This window comes from Lolium rigidum, chromosome 5 (assembly GCF_022539505.1).
Source record: "Lolium rigidum isolate FL_2022 chromosome 5, APGP_CSIRO_Lrig_0.1, whole genome shotgun sequence".
Taxonomy (NCBI): Eukaryota; Viridiplantae; Streptophyta; class Magnoliopsida; order Poales; family Poaceae; genus Lolium; species Lolium rigidum.
In genome coordinates, this window is record NC_061512.1 from 101,634,212 (window position 1) to 101,657,157 (window position 22,946).

Here is a 22,946-nt window from a genome sequence, read left to right on the forward strand (position 1 = left end):
GCAATCCAAGCCAAGATGCAATCTAGAAGACGGTAGCAACGAGGGGATTATCGAGTCTCACCCTTGAAGAGATTCCAAATCCTACAAGATGAGGCTCTTGTTGCTACGATAGACGATCACTTGCCGCTTGCAAAAGCGCGTAGAAGATCTTGATCACGGCGCCACGAACGGGCAGCACCTCCGTACTCGGTCACACGTTCGGTTGTTGATGAAGACGACGTCCACCTCCCGTTCCGGCGGGCAGCGGAAGTAGTAGCTCCTCTTGAATCCGACGACGACGACGGCGTGGTGTCGGTGGCGGTGGAGAACTCCGGCGGAGCTTCGCTAAGCGTGCGGGAGCTATGGAGGAGAGGGGGGCGGCTAGGGTTTGGGAGAGGGGGGCGCCGGCCTCAAGGGGTGCGGCCACCTTGGTGGTTGTTGGGGTGGCCGGCCCCCTCCCCTTGGCCCTCATTATATAGGTGGAACACCCAAGAGTTGGTCTACAAGTCTTCGAATAAGACCCCAAACCAAAACCTTCCATAACACATGAAACCTACCCAAGCTAGGACTCCCACTAGAGGTGGGATTCCCACCTTCCTTGGGAGGGGTGGCCGGCCCCCTTGGGGAGTCCACTTGGGACTCCTCCCCCTTAGGGTTGGCCGGCCATGGGAGGTGGAGTCCCACCGGGACTCCGCCTTCCTTGGTGGTTTCTTCCGGACTTTTCTAGAACCTTCTAGAACCTTCCATAGAACCTTCGGAATCATTTTAAATCACATAAAATGACATCCTATATATGAATCTTATTCTCCGGACCATTCCAGAACTCCTCGTGATGTCCGGGATCTCATCCGGGACTCCGAACAAATATTCGAACTCCATTCCATATTCAAGTTCTACCATTTCAACATCCAACTTTAAGTGTGTCACCCTACGGTTCGTGAACTATGCGGACATGGTTGAGTACTCACTCGGACCAATAACCAATAGCGGGATCTGGAGATCCATAATGGCTCCCACATATTCAACGATGACTTTAGTGATCGAATGAACCATTCACATATGATACCAATTCCCTTTGTCACGCGATATTTTACTTGTCCGAGGTTTGATCTTCGGTATCACTCTATACCTTGTTCAACCTCGTCTCTCGACAAGTACTCTTTACTCGTACCGTGGTATGTGGTCTCTTATGAACTTATTCATATGCTTGCAGGACATTAGACGACATTCCACCGAGAGGGCCCAGAGTATATCTATCCGTCATCGGGATGGACAAATCCCACTGTTGATCCATATGCCTCAACTCATACTTTCCGGATACTTAATCCTACCTTTATAACCACCCATTTACGCAGTGGCATTTGGTGTAATCAAAGTACCTTTCTGGTATAAGTGATTTATATGATCTCATGGTCATAAGGACTAGGTAACTATGTATCGAAAGCTTATAGCAAATAACTTAATGACGAGATCTTATGCTACGCTTAATTGGGTATGTCCATTACATCATTCATACAATGATATAATCTTGTTATTAATAACATCCAATGTTCATGATTATGAAACTAATCATCCATTAATCAACAAGCTAGTTAAGAGGCATACTAGGGACTCTTTGTTGTTTACATATCACACATGTACTAATGTTTCGGTTAATACAATTATAGCATGACATATAAACATTTATCATAAACACAAAGATATATAATAATAACCACTTTATTATTGCCTCTAGGGCATATCTCCTTCAAGACGAACATAACATTTATATATCAAATAGGAAATAAATGAATCATATCTTTTTTTTTACGCGTGCATCAACCTGAAACTCTACTAGGTGGGCTCCTAGCAGCCGCCGGATCCGTAGATTGAGTACGTTCTCCCAGCTCTACCCCGATCCGAGACAGAATTTCGGCAGCACCTCCCCGCTGCTCTCCCGATACACATCTCGGCAAAAAGCCGAGAGGGGTGTGCATCCGGAGAACAACGGGGAGGCGCTACCGAAATCCTGTCTCGGATCGGGGTAGAGCAGGAGAACGTACCCAACTACGCATCCGCCGGCTGTCCCGATAAATGCCGTAAGAGTTACGGTTCATAATATGCGAGACCACTAATGCATATTTATCCGCGTAACCCTTACGGTCGGGAAGAGACGCCTAGGTATCGCGACAAACTTAGTGATCTAGACACACAAAAAACCTAGGTACAAAAGAGGCGAACAGATTCTCACCCTCGAAGCGTGATCGACAGCCGGCGAAGAAGATCAACAACCCTCCGGCAAAATCCCCTCCAGAAAAACGGTCCCACTGAGCAACGCTCCTCAAGCACCCTGACAATGCCGGCCCCCGTGTCCACCTCGAAACATCGTCTGCATAGCGAGAAAAGTAATTAGCGACAAAGATCATTTGTTAGCATGCATATTATTTTATAACGACCCTAAATACAGTAAGTAACATGATCTAAACCCACGCCGGTGTGATATATACTTAGGTGTTGGTGCCCCACAAAATCCCGCTGACCAGACTGAATCAATCTCACCCGGGTACGCATGGATAGCAACAACTGGTTCCATGGTGACGGCGCCAATAGCGGCGACGCCGGCGGCAACATCGGCTACATGAGCGGCTACGCTGCCAGGTGCATCCTACGGACCACTACTTAATTCACACAGCCACACAAAATTTATAATGTGAACCTTGGTGGCCGGAGCATCAAGACCTAACCATATATCACACATGCAAATTTACAAAAAAAGAGGAAGCTAGCCATACCAAGTGGCCGATGGCCGGAGCTTCCGCGGCTGGCGGAGGCCGCAGCTCCCATGGCTGGTGGCGGGCGGAGGGGTCGAGCAGCAGCAGCACGATGGGCGGCCGCGGAGGGGCGAGCAACAGCAGCACCAGGGGCGCGCGGCGGTGGGGGCGAGCAGCACTGGCCGGCGCGCGGAGGGAGGGGCGAGCAGCACGGGCCGGCGGAGGGGCGAGCAGCACGCGCGGCGGGGGAGGGGCAAGCAAGAGCAGGTGGCATGGGAGAGGCGGCGGCGTGGGAGAGGCGGCGGCGTCGTGTGAGAGGCGGCGGCGTCGTGTGCGAGATGCGAGAGAGATTGGGGGAAGCGCGTTTGTGTGGTGGTGGCCGACCAGGTGGGTTGCCTTATCGGCAACTGTGCCGTGCGAGCCTCTTTGCCGTGCGGCAAAGGAGCTTTGCCGTGCGGCTGGGCCTTTGCCGTGCGCAAAAGCATCTTTGTCGTGCGGTGAAGTCTTTGCCGTGCGCAAAGCTGCCTTTGCCGTGCGGCAGCATTCTTTGTCGTGCGCTTACGCACGGCAAAGCTTTTTTCTCCATTTTAATTATCAATAACATTAAGTTTTATTTGTAAACTATATTAAACTTGTTTTTCAAAATGTGTATTATTTAATACTATATGTGTCATGCTTTTCAAGAAATGTCTGATAATTCAAAATGTGTATTATTTAATACTATATGCGGAGAAATCTAGGGGACCCGTCAGGGCACACAAACCGCTATTTGCGGGGGAGAGGGGAGAATGACCGCCGGAGCACCGGAATCACTAACATTAACCATAACCCTAAGAAATAACCCTAACCCTAAACCCTAAACCCTAACCCTAACCCTACACCGAACCCTAACCAGTAGATCAGGCACATCCTCGATCGTGTGATAATGGCTCGAGTTGCGGGTGTATGTGCCAAAGGGTCCCAATCTTGGTTCTCCATGTGTATATGTCCTAAACAAACCTAAAAGAATGAAAAGGTACATTGGTGCACCCTCGCGCGAAGAAATCTAGGGGGTAGACCCGCCGGGGCACACGTTCCGCTGTTTTGGGGGAGGAGGGGAGAACGACCGCCGGAGCACCGGAACCCCACCAAATCTTGCATGTGGGCCTATGCTATGTGTGAAAGTGTGGTGCAAGGTGTAATTGTGCAAAAGTAGCTCCCCTAAACCCTAAACCCTAGCCCTAACCCTACGCCGAACCATAACCAGTAGATCAGGCACACCCTCGATCGTGTGATAATGGCTCTAGCTGCGGGTATATGTGCCAAAGGGTCCCAATCTTGGTTCTCCATGTGTATATGTCCTAAACAAACCTAAAAGAATGAAAAAGTACATTGGTGCACCCTCTCGCGGAGAAATCTAGGGGGGTAGACCCGTCGGGGCACACGTTCCGCTGTTTTGGGTGGAGGAGGGGGAGAATGACCGCCGGAGCACCGGAACCCCCACCAAATCTTGCATGTGGGCCTATGCTATGTGTCAAAGTGTGGTGCAAGGTGTAATGGTGCAAAAGTAGTTCCTCTAAACCCTAGACCCTAGCCCTAACCCTACACCTAACCCTAACCAGTAGATCAGGCACACCCTCGATCGTGTGATAATGGCTCGAACAGCGGGTGTATGTGCCAAAGGGTCCCAATCTTGCTTCTACATGTGTATATGTCCTAAAAACCCCTAAAAGAATGAAAAATTACATTGGTGCACCCTCGCGCGGAGAAATCTAGGGGGTAGACCCGCCGGGGCACACGTTCCGCTGTTTTGGGGGGAGGAGGGGGAGAACGACCGCCGGAACACCGGAACCCCACCAAATCTTGCATGTGGGCCTATGCTATGTGTCAAAGTGTGGTGAAAGGTGTAATGGTGCAAAAGTAGCTCCCCTAAACCCTAGACCCTAGCCCTAACCCTACACCTAACCCTAACCAGTAGATCAGGCACACCCTCGATCGTGTGATAATGGCTCGAGCTGCGGGTGTATGTGCCAAAGGGTCCCAATCTTGGTTCTCCATGTGTATATGTCCTCAACAAACCTAAAAGAATGAAAAATTACCTTGGTGCACCCTCGCGTGGAGAAATCTAGGGGGGTAGACCCGCCGGGGCACACGTTCCGCTGTTTTGGGGGGAGGAGGGGGAGAACGACCGCCGGAACACCGGAACCCCACCAAATCTTGCATGTGGGCCTATGCTATGTGTCAAAGTGTGGTGCAAGGTGTAATGGTGCAAAAGTAGCTCCCCTAAACCCTAAAACCTAAACTGGGGAGGCTTCGAGCCCTAAACCCCTAGACCTGGCCTAAACCATTAACTACATGTGCTGACACCGGAGCTGCAAAACCATGCATCATAAACCCTAACCCTAACCCTAAACCCTATACATATACCTAACCATAAATACTTACCTTTAACCTAAACCCTAGCCCTACCCCCTAAACCCTAGCCCTAACCCTACACCTAACCCTAACCAGTAGATCAGGCACACCCTCGATCGTGTGATAATGGCTCGAGCTGCGGGTATATGTGCAAAAGGGTCCCAATCTTGGTTCTCCATGTGTATATGTCCTAAACAAACCTAAAAGAATGAAAAAGTACATTTGTGCACCCTCGCGCGGAGAAATCTAGGGGGTAGACCCACCGGGGCACACGTTCCATTGTTTTGGGGAGGAGGGGAGAACGACCGCCGGAGCACCGGAACCCCACAAAATCTTGCATGTGGGCCTATGCTATGTGTCAAAGTGTGAGGCAGGGTGTAATGGTGAAAAAGTAGGTCCCCTAAACCCTAAACTGGGGAGGCTTCGAGCCCTAAACCCCTAGACCTGGCCTAAACCATTAACTACATGTGCTGACACCAGAGCTGCAAAACCATGCATCATAAACCCTAACCCTAACCCTAAACCCTATACCTATACCTAACCATAAATACTTACCTTTAACCTAAACCCTAGCCCTACCCCCTAAACCCTAGCCCTAAACCTACACCTAACCCTAACCAATAGATCAGGCACACCCTCGATCGTGTGATAATGGCTCGAGCTGCGGGTGTATGTGCCAAAGGGTCCCAATCTTGGTTCTCCATGTGTATATGTCCTAAAAAAACCTAAAAGAATGAAAAATTACATTGGTGCACCCTTGCGCGGAGAAATCTAGGGGGTAGACCCGCCGGGGCACACGTTCCGCTGTTTTGGGGGGAGGAGGGGAGAACAACCGCCGGAACACCGGAACCCCACCAAATCATGAATGTGGGCCTATGCTATGTGTCAAAGTGTGGTGCAAGGTGTAATGGTGCAAAAGTAGCTCCCCTCAACCCTAGACCCTTGCCCTAACCCTAACCAGTAGATCAGGCACACCCTCGATCGTGTGATAATGGCTCGAGCTACGGGTGTATGTGCCAAAGGGTCCCAATCTTGGTTCCCGATATGTATATGTCCTAAACAAACCTAAAATAATGAAAAGGTACATTGTTGCACCCTCGCGCGGAGAAATCTAGGGGGTAGACCCGCCGGGGCACATGTTCCGCTGTTTTGGGGGGAGGAGGGGGAGAACGACCGCCGGAACACCGGAACCCCACCAAATCTTGCATGTGGGCCTATGCTATGTGTCAAAGTGTGGTGCAAGGTGTAACTGTGCAAAATTAGCTCCCCTAAACCCTAGACCCTAGCCCTAACCCTACACCTAACCTTAACCAGTAGATCAGGCACACCCTCGATCGTGTGATAATGGCTCGAGCTGCGGGTATATGTGCCAAAGGGTCCCAATCTTGGTTCTCCATGTGTATATGTCCTAAACAAACCTAAAAGAATGAAAAAGTACATTTGTGCACCCTCGCGCGGAGAAATCTAGGGGGGTAGACCCGCCGGGGCACACGTTCCGCTGTTTTGGGGGAGGAGGGGGAGAACGACCGCCGGAGCACCGGAACCCCACAAAATCTTGCATGTGGGCCTATGCTATGTGTCAAAGTGTGAGGCAGGGTGTAATGGTGCAAAAGTAGCTCCCCTAAACCCTAAACCCTAAACTGGGGAGGCTTCGAGCCCTAAACCCCTAGACCTGGCCTAAACCATTGACTACATGTGCTGACACCAGAGCTGCAAAACCATGCATCATAAACCCTAACCCTAACCCTAAACCCTATACCTATACCTAACCATAAATACTTACCTTTAACCTAAACCCTAGCCCTACCCCCTAAACCCTAGCCCTAACCCTACACCTAACCCTAACCAATAGATCAGGCACACCCTCGATCGTGTGATAATGGCTCGAGCTGCGGGTGTATGTGCCAAAGGGTCCCAATCTTGGTTCTCCATGTGTATATGTCCTAAAAAACCTAAAAGAATGAAAAATACATTGGTGCACCCTCGCGCGGAGAAATCTAGGGGGTAGACCCGCCGGGGCACGTGTTCCGCTGTTTTGGGGGGAGGAGGGGAGAACGACCGCCGGAACACCGGAACCCCACCAAATCTTGAATGTGGGCCTATGCTATGTGTCAAAGTGTGGTGCACGGTGTAATGGTGCAAAAGTAGCTCCCCTCAACCCTAGACCCTTGCCCTAACCCTACACCTAACCCTAACCAGTAGATCAGGCACACCCTCGATCGTGTGATAATGGCTCGAGCTGCGGGTGTATGTGCCAAAGGGTCCCAATCTTGGTTCTCCATGTGTATATGTCCTAAACAAACCTAAAATAATGAAAAGGTACATTGGTGCACCCTCGCACGGAGAAATCTAGGGGGGGTAGACCCGCCGGGGCACTACGTTCCGCTGTTTGGGGGGAGGAGGGGGAGAACGACCGCCGGAACACCGGAACCCCACCAAATCTTGCATGTGGGCCTATGCTATGTGTCAAAGTGTGGTGCAAGGTGTAACTGTGCAAAATTAGCTCCCCTAAACCCTAGACCCTAGCCCTAACCCTACACCTAACCTTAACCAGTAGATCAGGCACACCCTCGATCGTGTGATAATGGCTCGAGCTGCGGGTATATGTGCCAAAGGGTCCCAATCTTGGTTCTCCATGTGTATATGTCCTAAACAAACCTAAAAGAATGAAAAAGTACATTTGTGCACCCTCGCGCGGAGAAATCTAGGGGGTAGACCCGCCGGGGCACACGTTCCGCTGTTTTGGGGGAGGAGGGGGAGAACGACCGCCGGAGCACCGGAACCCCACAAAATCTTGCATGTGGGCCTATGCTATGTGTCAAAGTGTGAGGCAGGGTGTAATGGTGCAAAAGTAGCTCCCCTAAACCCTAAACCCTAAACCGGGAGGCTTCGAGCCCTAAACCCCTAGACCTGGCCTAAACCATTGACTACATGTGCTGACACCAGAGCTGCAAAACCATGCATCATAAACCCTAACCCTAACCCTAAACCCTATACCTATACCTAACCATAAATACTTACCTTTAACCTAAACCCTAGCCCTACCCCCTAAACCCTAGCCCTAACCCTACACCTAACCCTAACCAATAGATCAGGCACACCCTCGATCGTGTGATAATGGCTCGAGCTGCGGGTGTATGTGCCAAAGGGTCCCAATCTTGGTTCTCCATGTGTATATGTCCTAAAAAACCTAAAAGAATGAAAAATACATTGGTGCACCCTCGCGCGGAGAAATCTAGGGGGTAGACCCGCCGGGGCACGTGTTCCGCTCGTTTGGGGGGAGGAGGGGAGAACGACCGCCGGAACACCGGAACCCCACCAAATCTTGAATGTGGGCCTATGCTATGTGTCAAAGTGTGGTGCACGGTGTAATGGTGCAAAAGTAGCTCCCCTCAACCCTAGACCCTTGCCCTAACCCTACACCTAACCCTAACCGATGAGATCAGGCACACCCTCGATCGTGTGATAATGGCTCTAGCTGCGGGTATATGTGCCAAAGGGTCCCAATCTTGGTTCTTCATGTGTATATGTCCTAAACAAACCTAAAATAATGAAAAGGCACATTGGTGCACCCTCGCACGGAGAAATCTAGGTGGTAGACCCGCCGGGGCACACGTTCCGCTGTTTTGGGGGAGGAGGGGGAGAACGACCGCCGGAGCACCGGAACCCCACCAAATCTTGCATGTGGACCTATGATATGTGTCAAAGTGTGGTGCAAGGTGTAACTCGTGCAAAATTAGCTCCCCTAAACCCTAGACCCTAGCCCTAACCCTACACCTAACCTTAACCGAGTAGATCGAGCACACCCTCGATCGTGTGATAATGGCTCGAGCTGCGGGTATATGTGCCAAAGGGTCCCAATCTTGGTTCTCCATGTGTATATGTCCTAAACAAACCTAAAAGAATGAAAAAGTACATTTGTGCACCCTCGCGCAGAGAAATCTAGTGGGGTAGACCCGCCGGGGCACACGTTCCGCTGTTTTGGGGGGAGGAGGGGGAGAACGACCGCTGGAGCACCGGAACCCCACCAAATCTTGCATGTGGGCCTATGCTATGTGTCAAAGTGTGATGCAAGGTGTAATGGTGCAAAAGTAGCTCCCCTAAACCCTAAACCCTAAACTGGGGAGGCTTCGAGCCCTAAACCCCTAGACCTGGCCTAAACCATTAACTACATGTGCTGACACCGGAGCTGCAAAACCATGCATCATAAAACCTAACCCTAACCCTAAACCCTATACCTATACCTAACAATAAATACTTACCTTTAACCTAAACCCTAGCCCTACCCCCTAAACCCTAGCTCTAACCCTACACCTAACGCTAACCAGTAGATCAGGCACACCCTCGATCGTGTGATAATGGCTCGAGCTGCGGGTGTATGTGCCAAAGGGTCCCAATCTTGGTTCTCCATGTGTATATGTCCTAAACAAACCTAAAAGAATGAAAAATTACATTGGTGAACCCTCGCGCGGAGAAATCTAGGGGGGTAGACCCGCCGGGGCACACGTTCCGCTGTTTTGGGGGGAGGAGGGGGAGAACGACCGCCGGAACACCGGAACCCCACCAAATCTTGAATGTGGGTCTATGCTATGTGTAAAAGTGTGGTTCAAGGTGTAATGGTGCAAAAGTAGCTCCCCTAAACCCTAGACCTTAGCCCTAACCCTACACCTAACCCTAACCAGTAGATCAGGCACACCCTCGATAGTGTGATAATGGCTCGAGCTGCGGGTGTATGTGCCAAAGGGTCCCAATCTGGGTTCTCCATGTGTATATGTCCTAAACAAACCTAAAATAATGAGAAGGTACATTGGTGCACCCTCGCGCGGAGAAATCTAGGGGGTAGACCCGTCGGGGCACACGTTCCGCTGTTTTGGGGGGAGGAGGGGGAGAACGACCGCCGGAACAGTGGAACCCCACCAAATCTTGCATGTGGGCCTATGCTATGTGTCAAAGTGTGGTGCAAGGTGTAATGGTGCAAAAGTAGCTCCCCTAAACCCTAGACCCTAGCCCTAACCCTACACCTAACCCTAACCAGTAGATCAGGTACACCCTCGATCGTGCGATAATGGCCCGAGCTGCGGGTATATGTGCCAAAGCGTCCCAATCTTGGTTCTCCAAGTGTATATGTCCTAAAAAAACCTAAAAGAATTAAAAAGTACATTTGTGCACCCTCGCGCGGAGAAATCTAGGGGGGTAGATCCGCCGGGGCACACGTTCCGCTGTTTTGGACCGCCGGAGCACCGGAAACCCACCAAATCTTGCATGTGGGCCTATGCTATGTGTCAAAGTGTGATGCAAGGTGTAATGGTGCAAAAGTAGCTCCCCTAAACCCTAAAACCTAAACTGGGTAGGCTTCGAGCCCTAAACCCCTAGACCTGGCCTAAACCATTAACTACATGTGTCGACACCGGAGCCGCAAAACCATGCATCATAAACCCTAACCCTAACCCTAAACCCTATACATATACCTAACCATAAATACTTACCTTTAACCTAAACCCTAGCCCTACCCCTAAACCCTAGCCCTAACCCTACACCTAACCCTAACCAGTAGATCAGGCACACCCTCGATCGTGTGATAATGGCTCGAGCTGCGGGTGTATGTGCCAAAGGGTCCCAATCTTGGTTCTCCATGTGTATATGTCCTAAACAAACCTAAAAGAATGAAAAATCCCTCGCGCGGAGAAATCTAGGGGGGTAGACCCGCCGGGGCACACGTCCCGCTGTTTTGGGGGAGGAGGGGGAGAACGACCGCCGGAACACCGGAACCCCACCAAATCTTGCATGTGGGCCTATGCTATGTGTCAAAGTGTGGTGCAAGGTGTAATGGTGCAAAAGTAGCTCCCCTAAACCCTAGACCCTAGCCCTAACCCTACACCTAACCCTAACCGAGAGATCGTGCACACCCTCGATCGTGTGATAATGGCTCGAGCTGCGGGTGTATGTGCCAAAGGGTCTCAATCTTGGTTCTCCATGTGTATATGTCCTAAAAAACCTAAAAGAATGAAAAGGTACATTGGTGCACCCTCGCGCGGAGAAATCTAGGGGGGTAGACCCGCCGGGGCACACGTTCCGCTGTTTTGGGGGGAGGAGGGGGAGAACGACCGCCGGAACACCGGAACCCCACCAAATCTTGCATGTGGGCCTGTGCTATGTGTCAAAGTGTGGTGCAAGGTGTGATTCACCAAATGGTGCATGGCATGGATCCCGAGCCTGACATTCCTCAACTTCGGGTGATAACACTTAACAGATTCCTGGACGTGTACGGTGAAGTGTCCCGCCGCGGGTATATCGGGGGCTAGACTGTGCCAAAGGGTGCCACACATGGTTTTCCATATGTCCATGGACTAAAAAAACCTAAACCTATTAAAAGGTATATTGGTGGAACCTCGCGCGGAGAAATCTAGGGGGTAGACCATCCGGGGCTCACAGACAGCCGTTTTTAGGGGGGAATGACCCCCGGAGCACCGGAATGCCACCAAAACTTGCAACTAGACCTAAAACCTAACCCTAACAAACCTAAAAGAATGAAAAAGTACATTGTGCACCCTCGCGCGGAGAAATCTACGGGGGTAGACCCGCCGTCCCGCTGTTTTTGCGGGAAGGAGGGGGACGACCGCCGGAGCACCGGAACCCTGATATATATGGGGGATGAACATGGAGAGTAATTTTGTATTGCACATTGTCTAATAAATAGTCATCAAAAAGAAAAACTAATTAACAAAATAAATATAAGTATTAGATGAAATAAAATAGTTAGAAAAACAAATAAAATGGTTGTTGGTGCACGGCAAAGAATGGAACGCACGACAAAGGAGGCTTTGCCGTGCATCATTCCTGGCCGCACGGCAAAGGGAGCACCACGGCAACGTCCAGGCCCTTTACCGTGCATCCTTTCTTTGCCGTGCGGTGTGCAGGATCTTTGCCGCCCTGGCTTCTTTGCCGTGCCATCTGGAGGGCTTTGCCGTGCGCTAACGCGTTGCCGTGAGGCACTTCTAACTTTGCCGCGCGTCGATACTTTGCCGTGCGGGCCACCATAAAACTTTGCCGTGCTTTATCTCTTTGCCGTGCGTCCCTCTCGCGCCGCACGGCAAAGAAATCTTTGCGGCAATGAAAGGCTGCACGGCAGCGCCTGATTTTCCCGTAGTGTCTGGCGCCGCTGGCGTCGCGGGGCTCGGGCGCTCCAGCGCCTCGTTCCCGGCACAGGTCGCAAGCACGCAGAAGGTGGCCAACTCCTTCGCGCTCTGCCTCCCGAGCGACGGCAGGACCGGGTTCAGCGGCAACGGCGTGGGCGCGGCCATCTTCGGCGGCGGCCCGTTCTACCTCGCCCCGCCCGCCGACCGCGAGGCCATCACCACGCTCCTCTCCGACCCGGTCCCGCTCCGCCAGCCCTTCTCCGGGTACCCCGGCTACTTCGTCACGGCCACCGGCGGCATCGCCATCGACGGCTCCGTCGCCGCCGCCGGCCCGCTCGTCGTCGGCCTCTCCACGACCGTCACCTACACGCAGCTCCGCGCCGACGTGTACAGCCGCTTCATCGCGACCTTCGACCGCTCCCTGGGCCAGACCGCCAAGGTCGCCGCCGTGGCACCGTTCGAGCTCTGCTACAACTCGTCCAAGCTGGGCTCGTCACTGTTGGGCTACTCGGTGCCGCAGGTGGACGTGCTGCTCGAGGGCGGGACCAACCTCACGGTGTTCGGGGGCAACTCCATGGCGCAGGTGAACGCCAACACGGCGTGCTTCGCGTTTCTGAAATCGTCCGGCAGCACGACGGGGCCGCCGGTGCTCATCGGAGGGTTCCAGCTCGAGAACAGGCTGGTGGCGATCCACAACGCCAAGCAGCAGCTCAGCTTCACCGGCTACCTCCCCGCCAGAGGCTTCTCATGCAGCAACTTCAACTTCACCAGGGCTGGCTAGTCTACACTAGACTAGTTCAGTGATCCACACTATCGTTTAATCGATCTGATGCTTGCATTATAGTATGGCGTGTTAAAATAAAGGAAATAAATTAAATTTGATATGGACTATTAACGTACGTACGGATCACAATTGATCAGCAGTTCAGCACAATGAAGTAACAACTTATTTTGTTGTCGCTATAAGATACTATATACTAGTAACATTTGCGCCAAGTCATTGTACGTATGCGAGCTACCTGATGAATGGGACCAACGCGATCTCTTTAAATGAAAATGTCTGCAAAAATAAGTGATGCTTTCCTAAATCACTACCGGGAATCGCATCTTTGGCGCCGCTTTTGCTCTTTGCCGAGTGTCAAAAATCCAAGCACTCGCCGCATGGATCCCCGTTGGAATCCCGACAACGTCACAACTAGGGACGTCTTCTTCACCAATCGCTAGGACATGGAGCTCGCCAGGTACGAGAGGGACGGGCCGCCTCCCGTGGATAACAACGAGGACGGACGGCGGCTATGATGGGGCAGCCGGACCTTCGAGGGAGTGATGAACCACATTTTGACGAGCGACTACCCCCGCCTACGATACCCTCACTTCCATCCACCGAAGAACGGTGGCAGTGACGGTGGCGACTTCGTTACCCGGACGCCATATTCCCTCCTCCCCCCTCCCCCCTCCCCGAGGCTGCAGGAACCGGAGGAGGGACCAGAGTGGAAGGTGCCGCCGTAGTATGCCATGGTCGCCAACGACTTTAGGTGCCCCGGTGACCCGAAGGATTTCCCGGGCCAACACGTGGCCATATGCGCCTCTCTGAAACCGCCACTGTCGCAGCTGGTGGAGGCTGGCCGGTCATGGTGGGTGAAGGAGGAATAGGCATGCCGTGCACCCGTGGTGGCAACGGGGCCTACGATGTAGTCGTTGCGGCCATCTATCCCGGCGCGTGCGACATCACAACCTCTACGGATGCAACCACCACCGCCGCCTCGTAGGTTCGAGCGCCGCGCTCGGCGAGCGGCGATGACGGCTCCTCCGACGAGGGCAACTACGAGTACATGTACTATAGGCCTAGATATGAGTATGACTAGTCTTTTATTTGTGTAAGAGAATAAAAATAATTTAAGGAGCCAAGTTAGCCAAGCTACATTCCTCTGACTTTCCTTCTTCATATTCATATTATTCATATTCATATTATGAAGTCTATTTTGATCTAAATTAACTTGCATAATAAATATGTGTGCTATCCAAGTTAGGGCGGCAGCACTCAGTACACTAGAGGTGCCTTCAGCTCCTGCAACGTCTCCACCATGCTCGCACTCGCGCTAAATTACCTCCCCGTGCGCTGACAAGAGAAACTACACCGCGAGGAGAGATTACGACCTCCTCATCTAGGCCAAGCACTGCCCTAAACTCTCTCCATAGTCCATACTGGTTTGCAGGGAAATTACGCTTTTCGAGAAAAACTTTAACTAACAATTTGGTCAATAAAATATATAATATATATTAGAAAAAATGTGTCATTGAAAACTTCTTTTGAATATAAATTGAATGGTATAACTTTTGTGGTATATATTTTATTTTTGCTGACTAAATTTGTAGCTATCTTGAAATACGTAATTGCCCGATATGGAGGTAGTATTCAGCTACGGTGATTGTTGTCTTGCAGTGGTAGAGGAAGGAGCACGCCATGGAAGCTGGTTCTGATGGGCCCAGCCTGCAGACCCATGGCCAAAAAGGAGGCACCATTCGCCTGGATCTCTCTCTCTTCAATAGCTGCAGGCCCTCACCTTCTCTTCCTTGCCCCGCGGCGGCGGCGCATCCCAAGACTCAAGTTTTTTCTCCTCACAGAGAGATCACGCGGCGGCCATGGAAGGAGAGGTGCCCCATGTTTTCAGGGAGAACCTAGCGTGTATCCTCGTGCGTGCCATGTCCGCCACGAAGAACGTCGGGGCCCAGCGCGACCGCCTCCTGCAGCTCCGCCGCCGGCTGCAGCAGCCATGCCCCGAAGACGAGGTCCAGGAGGAGGTCGCCTCCGGCCTCCGCAAGGTCTACTCCAAGGGCCTCGACTACGGCGCCCGCTACCTCGCCGATTGCCTCGAGACCGCGGCCGAGAACCGCGACAGCTTCACCTTGAGCAGCTCTACGGCCGGGAAAACTGCAAGAGTGCAGGTGCGCTCTGCGCACCTCCTCTTTTTTTGCGAATTAAAGGGCTTTATTGATTAATCGATAGGATTACAATCACTCTCTAGAGTGTGAGCAAGAAACCTCGGGTTATAATTAATTCAGAGGCATCTCCTCCTATCTGAACTAGCTTGCTTAGCACATAAATGAGTAGCGGTGTTTGCTTCCTGCCCAATAACTAGAATGCTAAAACTAGTAAAAGCCCTACTAATCTCTCTTATCTCCTGGAGGATGGATCTCAGTTTAGACCTATTCCGATCATCGTCGTTGCACATTTTAACCGCCACTGATGAGTCACTTTCGATAACAACATTTGTATATCCCCTCTCCTGAGCGAGTCTTGCAGCTTCCCGTATGGCCAGCGCCTCCATCGATAACGCACTGTCTGCATGATCGAACCAAAGGGCTTGAGCCCTAATCAGGTTACCTTGATGATCGCGCACCACCAATCCAGTGCCTCCTGACATCGACTGGTCGTAGAAGCTGGCATCCGTATTTATTTTGATAACTCCATCATCTGGCGGTGTCCAGTGAGCCTTTCATTTCAGAACCTTCTTCAACTTTTCCCGTCCAACATGTGCAAGGTCGAGGGTGGTTTGCAGTACCCACCGAACCGAGTCCATGACACTGCGCCCTCCATCACCATGCCTCCTGGCATTTCTTTCTTGCCACACTGACCAGCAGCCACATAGAATCATGGCCGTATGTGACTCTATCATTGTCTTGCTATCAACCATGTCCATAGCCCAAGAATCTGGGTGAAAATTTGGCAGTTTAACATACGTCGTATTTTTTAATTCATCCCAGAAGATCTTTGCCCAAGTGCAGCCGAAGAGAGCATGCAAAAAGCAAACTTCTCCATATGCCTGGATTTAAGAACCTGTCTCACTGGGATATAACCTTTAGTCACTCTCCACCAGAATGATCGAATTTTGGGTGGCACCTGAAGTTTCCAAAGCCTTTTCCAACATAATTTTGCTTCAGAACTTGCCGGTTGTGTGGCGTACTGAGCTGAGGACAATAGCCTATAAGCAGACCGAACTGAAAAAATTCCTTTCTCCTCTTGTGTCCATCCCCATTCGTCTTCTGCAAATCTTCCTAGAGGTATTTGACGAACCGCTCGTCTATCTGTCTCGATTAGATTCGCCTCCAACTTCTCCTCGGACCAGCTCATTTGTTCATTGTCGATTAGTTCACCAACCGTTGTTGCTTTAGCCTCAATAGGCTTACATAACGGTCGACCATTACTGTTAGCTGGTATCCAAGGATCATCAAAGATACGTATTGTACTGCCATCACCAACACGTTTTATCAGACCCTTACTCAAAGCATCTCTTCCATGTAGGATGGCACGCCACACATGTGAAGAGTTTCTTTTCTTATTTGCACACATGAAATCAGAGCCATGATAATATTTACCTCGTACCACTCTAGCACACAACGAGTCAGGCTTTGTCATTAGTCGCCATCCTTGCTTTGCTAACATAGCCTGATTGAATAACTGAAAATCTCGAAAGCCCATCCCTCCATATGATTTTGGGATAGCTATATCAGACCACTTTTTCCGGTGAATCTTTTGCTTATTTTCATCTCCTCCCCACCAGAATCTAGCAATAATACTAGTAATCTTCTTGCACATCTTCTTAGACAAACGAAAACAACTCATTGAGTAAGTAGGTATAGCTTGGCATATAGCTTTGACCAATACCTCTCTAGGAGCTCCGCTCAATTTCCTTGTCGCCAGACCATTCACCAGCTTTTTAATCCTTGCAACAATATGCTCAAATTGATCATCCATAGACCGACCTAGAGCCGTAGGCAACCCCAAATACCTCTCTACTAGAGCCTCTGCTTCAATCCCGGATAGCTCGTGAACTTCATTCTTCATCTCCTCAGTACAATTGGCGCTGAAAAAGACTGCTGATTTGGCACGGTTGATAAGCTGACCCGATCCAATTCTGTATGTTTCAAGTATAGAGTGCAGTCTAGATGCTCCCCTGGCAGAAGCTTGCGCAAAAACAAGGCAGTCATCCGCAAACAATAGATGTGAGAGCCATGGAGCATGGATCCCCACTCGAATACCACGTGACAAGAATTGCGGTCCTGAGAATTTAAGAAGGCAACTGAGACCTTCTCCACAAATAAGAAACAAGTAGGGAGAGATTGGGTCACCCTGCCTAATACCCCTGGTGGGTTTAAAGTACTCAGAAAACTGTCCATTCACCCTCACCGAAAAAGATACCGTTTGGACACATTTCATCACCAAATCAACCCATCTTCCAGAAAAACCTAGCTTCGCCATTATAGCTCTTAAGTAGATCCACTCTACCCGATCATAAGCCTTTGCCATGTCAAGCTTAATGGCACAAGCACCACTCTTCCCCTTTTTCTTTTTCAAATAGTGAATGCTTTCAAAGGCCGTAATGACATTGTCAGTTATTAAGCGGCCAGGGACAAACGCACTCTGCTCCTCAGATATGATTTCCTCCAAAACAGGCCTCAGCCTAAGTGCTAGCACTTTTGATGCAATTTTGTAGAGGACATTACACAATGCAATCGGTCTATACTGAGACAGATCTTGCGGCTGCTTGATTTTTGGAATTAAAACCAGCACTGTGCGATTTACAATCTCTGGCATATCACCTCCCTCCAAAAATCTTCTAATAGCAACACATACACTTTCCTTCAAAAGATCCCAATGCTTAATATAAAACCCCGCCGTGAAGCCATCCGGACCAGGTGATTTGTTTGGGTGCATCATAAATAGAGCCTTCTCTATCTCCCAATCCGTGAAAGGTGCACATAGTTGTTCATTCATCTCATGCGTCACCTTCCTTGGAACATAATTGGTAATTACCTCCGGAGAGGTATTTTCTTGTGCTGTAAAAAGACTAGTATAGAAATTAGTAGCAGCAACTTCCATCTCAGACTGGACAGATGTAAAAGTACCATCCTCCTTGCGCAATGAGACGATTTTATTTGTCCTCGTTCGCTCCTTCACCTTTGCATGGAAAAAACCTGTATTCCGATCCCCCTCCTTAAGCCAAAGAGCGCGGGATCGTTGCTTCATCATTATTTCTTCACGTGACAAGAGCTCTGTTATTTTATACATCAAATCCTTCTCTTCCCTAGAAGGTCCAGATCCGATTGAATTGGCTCTCAACCGATCAAGTTTCTCCCGCATGATTCTAAGTTGTTTGTTAACCGAACCAAATTCTTCTCTACTCCACTTGGTCAGGTTTGAACTCAATTGGCCCAACGCCGCTTGGAGGTCACTCAAGTCCCCACTGCCGGTCTACCACCCTTCCTCTATAACCTTTTGATAATTTTCGTGACGAGTCCACATATTCTCAAAACGAAATGGCCGTCTAAGATTACTTCCTCCCAACCATTCCGATCGAGACACTTTGATTAACAGTGCACAATGATCAGACTTGGTAGTTTGAATGTGACTCATTGTCGTGTTATCAAACAAATCTATGAACGTGTCATCTCCAAGACCCCTGTCCAATCTTACTTTTATGTTAGCTCCTTCTTGCTGACGGTTGTCCCAAGTGTATGGGAGGCCAATATATCCAAGATCAGCCATTCGACAATAATCAATCGCATCTCGGAATCCCTCCATTTTCCACTCTTCTCGATCATTCCCTCCAAATTGTTCTGTTGCACTAAGAACTTCATTAAAATCTCCAGCACAGATCCATGGCCTATCGAATTCCCTTCTAAGGTACTTGAGTAGCTCCCAGTTTCTTCTCCTTGCTGTTCTTTTTGGATCCCCATAAAAACCTGTAAATCTCCATTCGGTTGGCCCTGTGGAGTTATTTTTGATCATGACATTAATATGATTCCTGCTAAAAGATTTCAGCGTTACATCAGAGCCATTATTCCAGTACATCACCAAGCCTCCACTGGAACCCTCACTTTTCACACCAAAAGCTCTGTCAAACCCAAACCTCCACTTTAATTCTTGAGAACGAGTTTCAGACATTTTGGTTTCCGAGAGGAAAACCACCCCTGGATGATGCAGCCTGATCAAGCTGCTAATTTCCTGAACTATTTCGGGTCACCCACATCCCCGGCAATTCAGACCTAGTAGATTCATTGTGTCAAGCACGCAAATCACGAGACCTCCAAAAACAAAACCAAAAGCGATCAGCTCTAAACCAGAACTGATTTCAGCATGCAAAGCAGAACCAGACAAGCATCCAATCTGCTCCACCAATATCTCAAAGTTTCAGATCGAAACTGTAACCTCGAAAACTCACCGCCGGAGGGACCCGGGGGAGGACAGGGACCCTACACGGGTACAGGTGCCAGCGCTGCCGTATCCAGACGCCGGAGAACTACAGCCACCGCGGCGGCGGCGGCCGTCGTGAGTCACGACCTAGGTCGCCCTACAGTCGCCATACCAGAAAACGCTTCGTATTAACATAATCCCACCTCCTCTTTTTTTGACTTTTGCTTTTTCAGTTCTCTCAAATTATACACTTTTTTGATTTTATTTTTTTGCAAGTCACTCGAAGATAACAAATAGAATGGGGAAAGAATAGTTTGGAATTTTTTGTGCAATTTTAAATTTCAAATTATTTAAAATTCAAAATAAATTCTTTAAATATATATACACACAATTAATAAAAAAATTCAAACTATTTTTCCCATGTTCCAATTGTTATGTTTAGGTGATCTGCAAATTTTTTTATTCAAATAATGTGTGGTGTGAGAGATACAAAAATGAGAAATTGTTTGCGAGGGGAACAAAAAGAATTTGCACGAATCTTGATGCAACATACACGGTATGGATACGGGTGCTCACCAAGCACCTGCTCCTCTACGGCCTGCTGCGGGCAGTGGCACTCCCCGCGCCCGACAGCCCTGGTCCAGGCCTTCGCCCGCGTCGAGTCCGCCTACTACGCGGTCATGCTCTCCTTGGAACACCACCTCCCCCGCTGCATCGAGCTCCTCGTCGGCGTCTGGCCACCGCCAGCTGGTCGGAGTCATGATAGGCTACGCGGATGACCTCATCGCCGCCGCCAAGGAGCACCTCCGCTACCTCGCGAATAGATTCGAGGGCCGCCTCCCCGACACCGCGCGCCCCAGCCCTAGCCCCAGCCCCCACCGCCGCCGCCGCCACTGGCAAGCCCCCTCAGGCGGAAAGCAGCGTGGACGTGGACCTGGCGCTCACCTACCTCCATCTCTCGTGCTCCCTCACCAGCCTCAATCTTCCTTCTGTGATGCAGTTTTCTTTTTCGATCCGAGGACAGCAATCTATAATAATACGTGCATCCTGGTCTGGTTTTGAGTTTTACGAATGTAATTCACCAAGGAGCTCATGAACATTACTCTGCCGGCCTATTAAACTTGCCGCTACTTTGAACTTACCAAGGTTTTGGATTTAGTTTTCTGATTTTAGCGGACTGGGTGAAATGGCCGAAATAGCCAGAAGTTAACAGACGAAAAAGCACAAAATAAAATTTGAAACCTGAGACGAAAAATGGCCGAAATTTGAACAGAAATTCAGCTGCACGAAACCATATCACAGAATCAGATTTAGCCGGAGGCAATTAGCAGAAGAAGTAATACATCCTCCAGACAAGACATAGCAGTATTTAACAGGAGATTACCACTCCAAAATTATCAATCCAAGATGGAAACAACACAGGACAAACAATCTTGATTGAACTTTTTTCGCTTAAGGACATTTAATTAAACTTGTAAATTCACATCAGGATGATACGACTCATAAAAGCTTGCCCTGGCCTTTACATTGCAAAGATGCACAACACCGCAAGCAAAACAAAAAAGTGTAGCACGAAAAAGACATCGATAGCTCATACAACGCCTCATGTGGTGGAGGGACGATCCGTAGACTACAATACCATTCATTGGGTAACATTTGAAGATTTGGAGAATTTAGCCTTTTTGCGCCTTTTGAATCCTCTTTGAGGAAATTGATTTAGAATTCCGGCCTGCTGCTTTTAGGTCATACAAAGGATCAAGCCCTGCCTCATCTAAAACCCACCTCTGAAACATCACCCACGAGATGAGATCAAATCCAACCATCAATTGTGGCATCTGCTTCCTCATCATCTAGATGTGTGCCGGCCATCTTATTCGAAAACTTAAGAAACTTTTTGTTTTCATTCCTTCTCATATACTAACACCAACAGTGTGCAAGTTTGAATCTATATGCGGAGTAGCAAAGAAAGGAAGGACTTCATTGATGATGAATTATCGGTTGATGAGTCGAGGTTGTGCACATACTTATACTATGACAATTACACCACTTTTATTGCATAAACCCATAGACAAACACGTAAACATCGTCTTACTGTTTCACCTATAACATCAACATATACCACACTTATAATAACATATATAACGCTTAAAATAAGTGTGGCGGATTTCCGAACAGAGAAGTATACCATAGTGCATTCGAAAGAACGACTCGCTTTGAAGCTATCTCAACCGAGTTGAAGCTCCATGGATTACTAGTTCTACTTGCAGGGCGGGCCGCATATGCCGAGGAAGGTGTCGGCACACTTGTACTCCTTGACAGGGTACGTCTTCATGACGGTGCAGCTTTTGCAGACCGGGTCACACTTGTTGAGGACGACATCGTCGCAGTTGTAGAGGCCTGAGAAGGAAAAGTTGCAGTTGCTGCAGCAATTAAGCTTCAACGGGTTGGTGTCGATGGCCTTGCCCTCACCCACAGATGTTGCATGGATATCCGCGAAGACCGCCGTAACCAGAGCGGTCTGGAGAAGTAGGATCGCCACTAGAGCGACGCTAATCTTCATGGCTACTTGGTTCCAACGATTTATGTATGTACCCGATCTCTGAGGCTTCCCAGGGCAGCTCTCTCTCTCTCTATATAGGCATTGAGATTGATCTCGGGGCATGGTAGGATTAGTATGTTGCTTATTTTGCTATGCTAGTGACGGAAGGATTAAGTAGGAGTATTCTTTTGCTATGCTTGTTAGGTTAGACTTTAACCCGTGACTGGCTGGCGCACTGGGATCGAGCCATGGATTTTGCGGGTTTCTGTTACACGTACGACCTCAAAGATAGTACGTAGCTTAGCGTGCATGTCCACATCATATGTGATTGCGTTTACTAATCTTGATTTTTGACTCTGCATCGGTTGACTATTATGTATTTCCGTTCGAACAGTCATAGTATTCATCCGTCATGGATTAGCTCGCTATATAAGTATACTAATCATAGTCAAGATTCAAGAAAGGATAAGCATGCATCATGCATATATTTAGGTGGATGTATGTTAGCATCCTGTCAAACCTCATGTAAACCTCATGTGGTGGAGAGCCCATCCGTAGACTACAATGTCGTTCATTGGGTAACATTTGGAGATCTGAACAATGTAGCAATTTTTGCGCTTTTTGAGTTTTCTTTGAAGAAATTGATTTAGATTTTGGCCGTGGCTTTTAGGGGCTTTTAAGTCATACAAATGAATAAAATATGCCTCATCTAAAACCTGGCTCCGAAACATCACCATCATATGTGATTTTATCCGACCATCAATTGTGGTATTCGTTTCCTCATCATGTGTGACGGTCATATTATTCGAAAACTTAAGAAACCTTTGTATGGTCAATCTCCATATGTTTAAAAGCGTTCATAGATATATTAATTTCGTTTCATTCAGGAAGTTGGCTTTACAGTGCTCAAACACCATCGTCGCCCGATCAAAGATCTTAGGTTTTCACCCTGA

At 49.3% G+C, this 22,946-nt stretch overlaps 2 protein-coding genes across 2 annotated transcripts in view; one reads left to right on the forward strand and one right to left on the reverse strand.

Moving 5' to 3' along the window:
* Nucleotides 1-13,100, forward strand: part of LOC124658324 (chitinase CLP-like) — a 42,792-nt gene extending 29,692 nt beyond the window's left edge. The window contains exon 2 of the mRNA XM_047196682.1: nt 12,271-13,100. Coding sequence (XP_047052638.1) covers nt 12,271-13,040 — 770 coding nt within the window. The 3' untranslated portion in view covers nt 13,041-13,100. The remainder of the gene's footprint in view (nt 1-12,270) is intronic.
* An 8,611-nt stretch (nt 13,101-21,711) lies between these two features.
* Nucleotides 21,712-22,014, reverse strand: LOC124652151 (Bowman-Birk type wound-induced proteinase inhibitor WIP1-like). The gene has a single exon (XM_047191178.1). It carries the CDS (start codon nt 22,012-22,014, stop codon nt 21,712-21,714), a length of 303 nt encoding a protein of 100 aa, XP_047047134.1.
* Nucleotides 22,015-22,946: the final 932 nt, after the last annotated feature.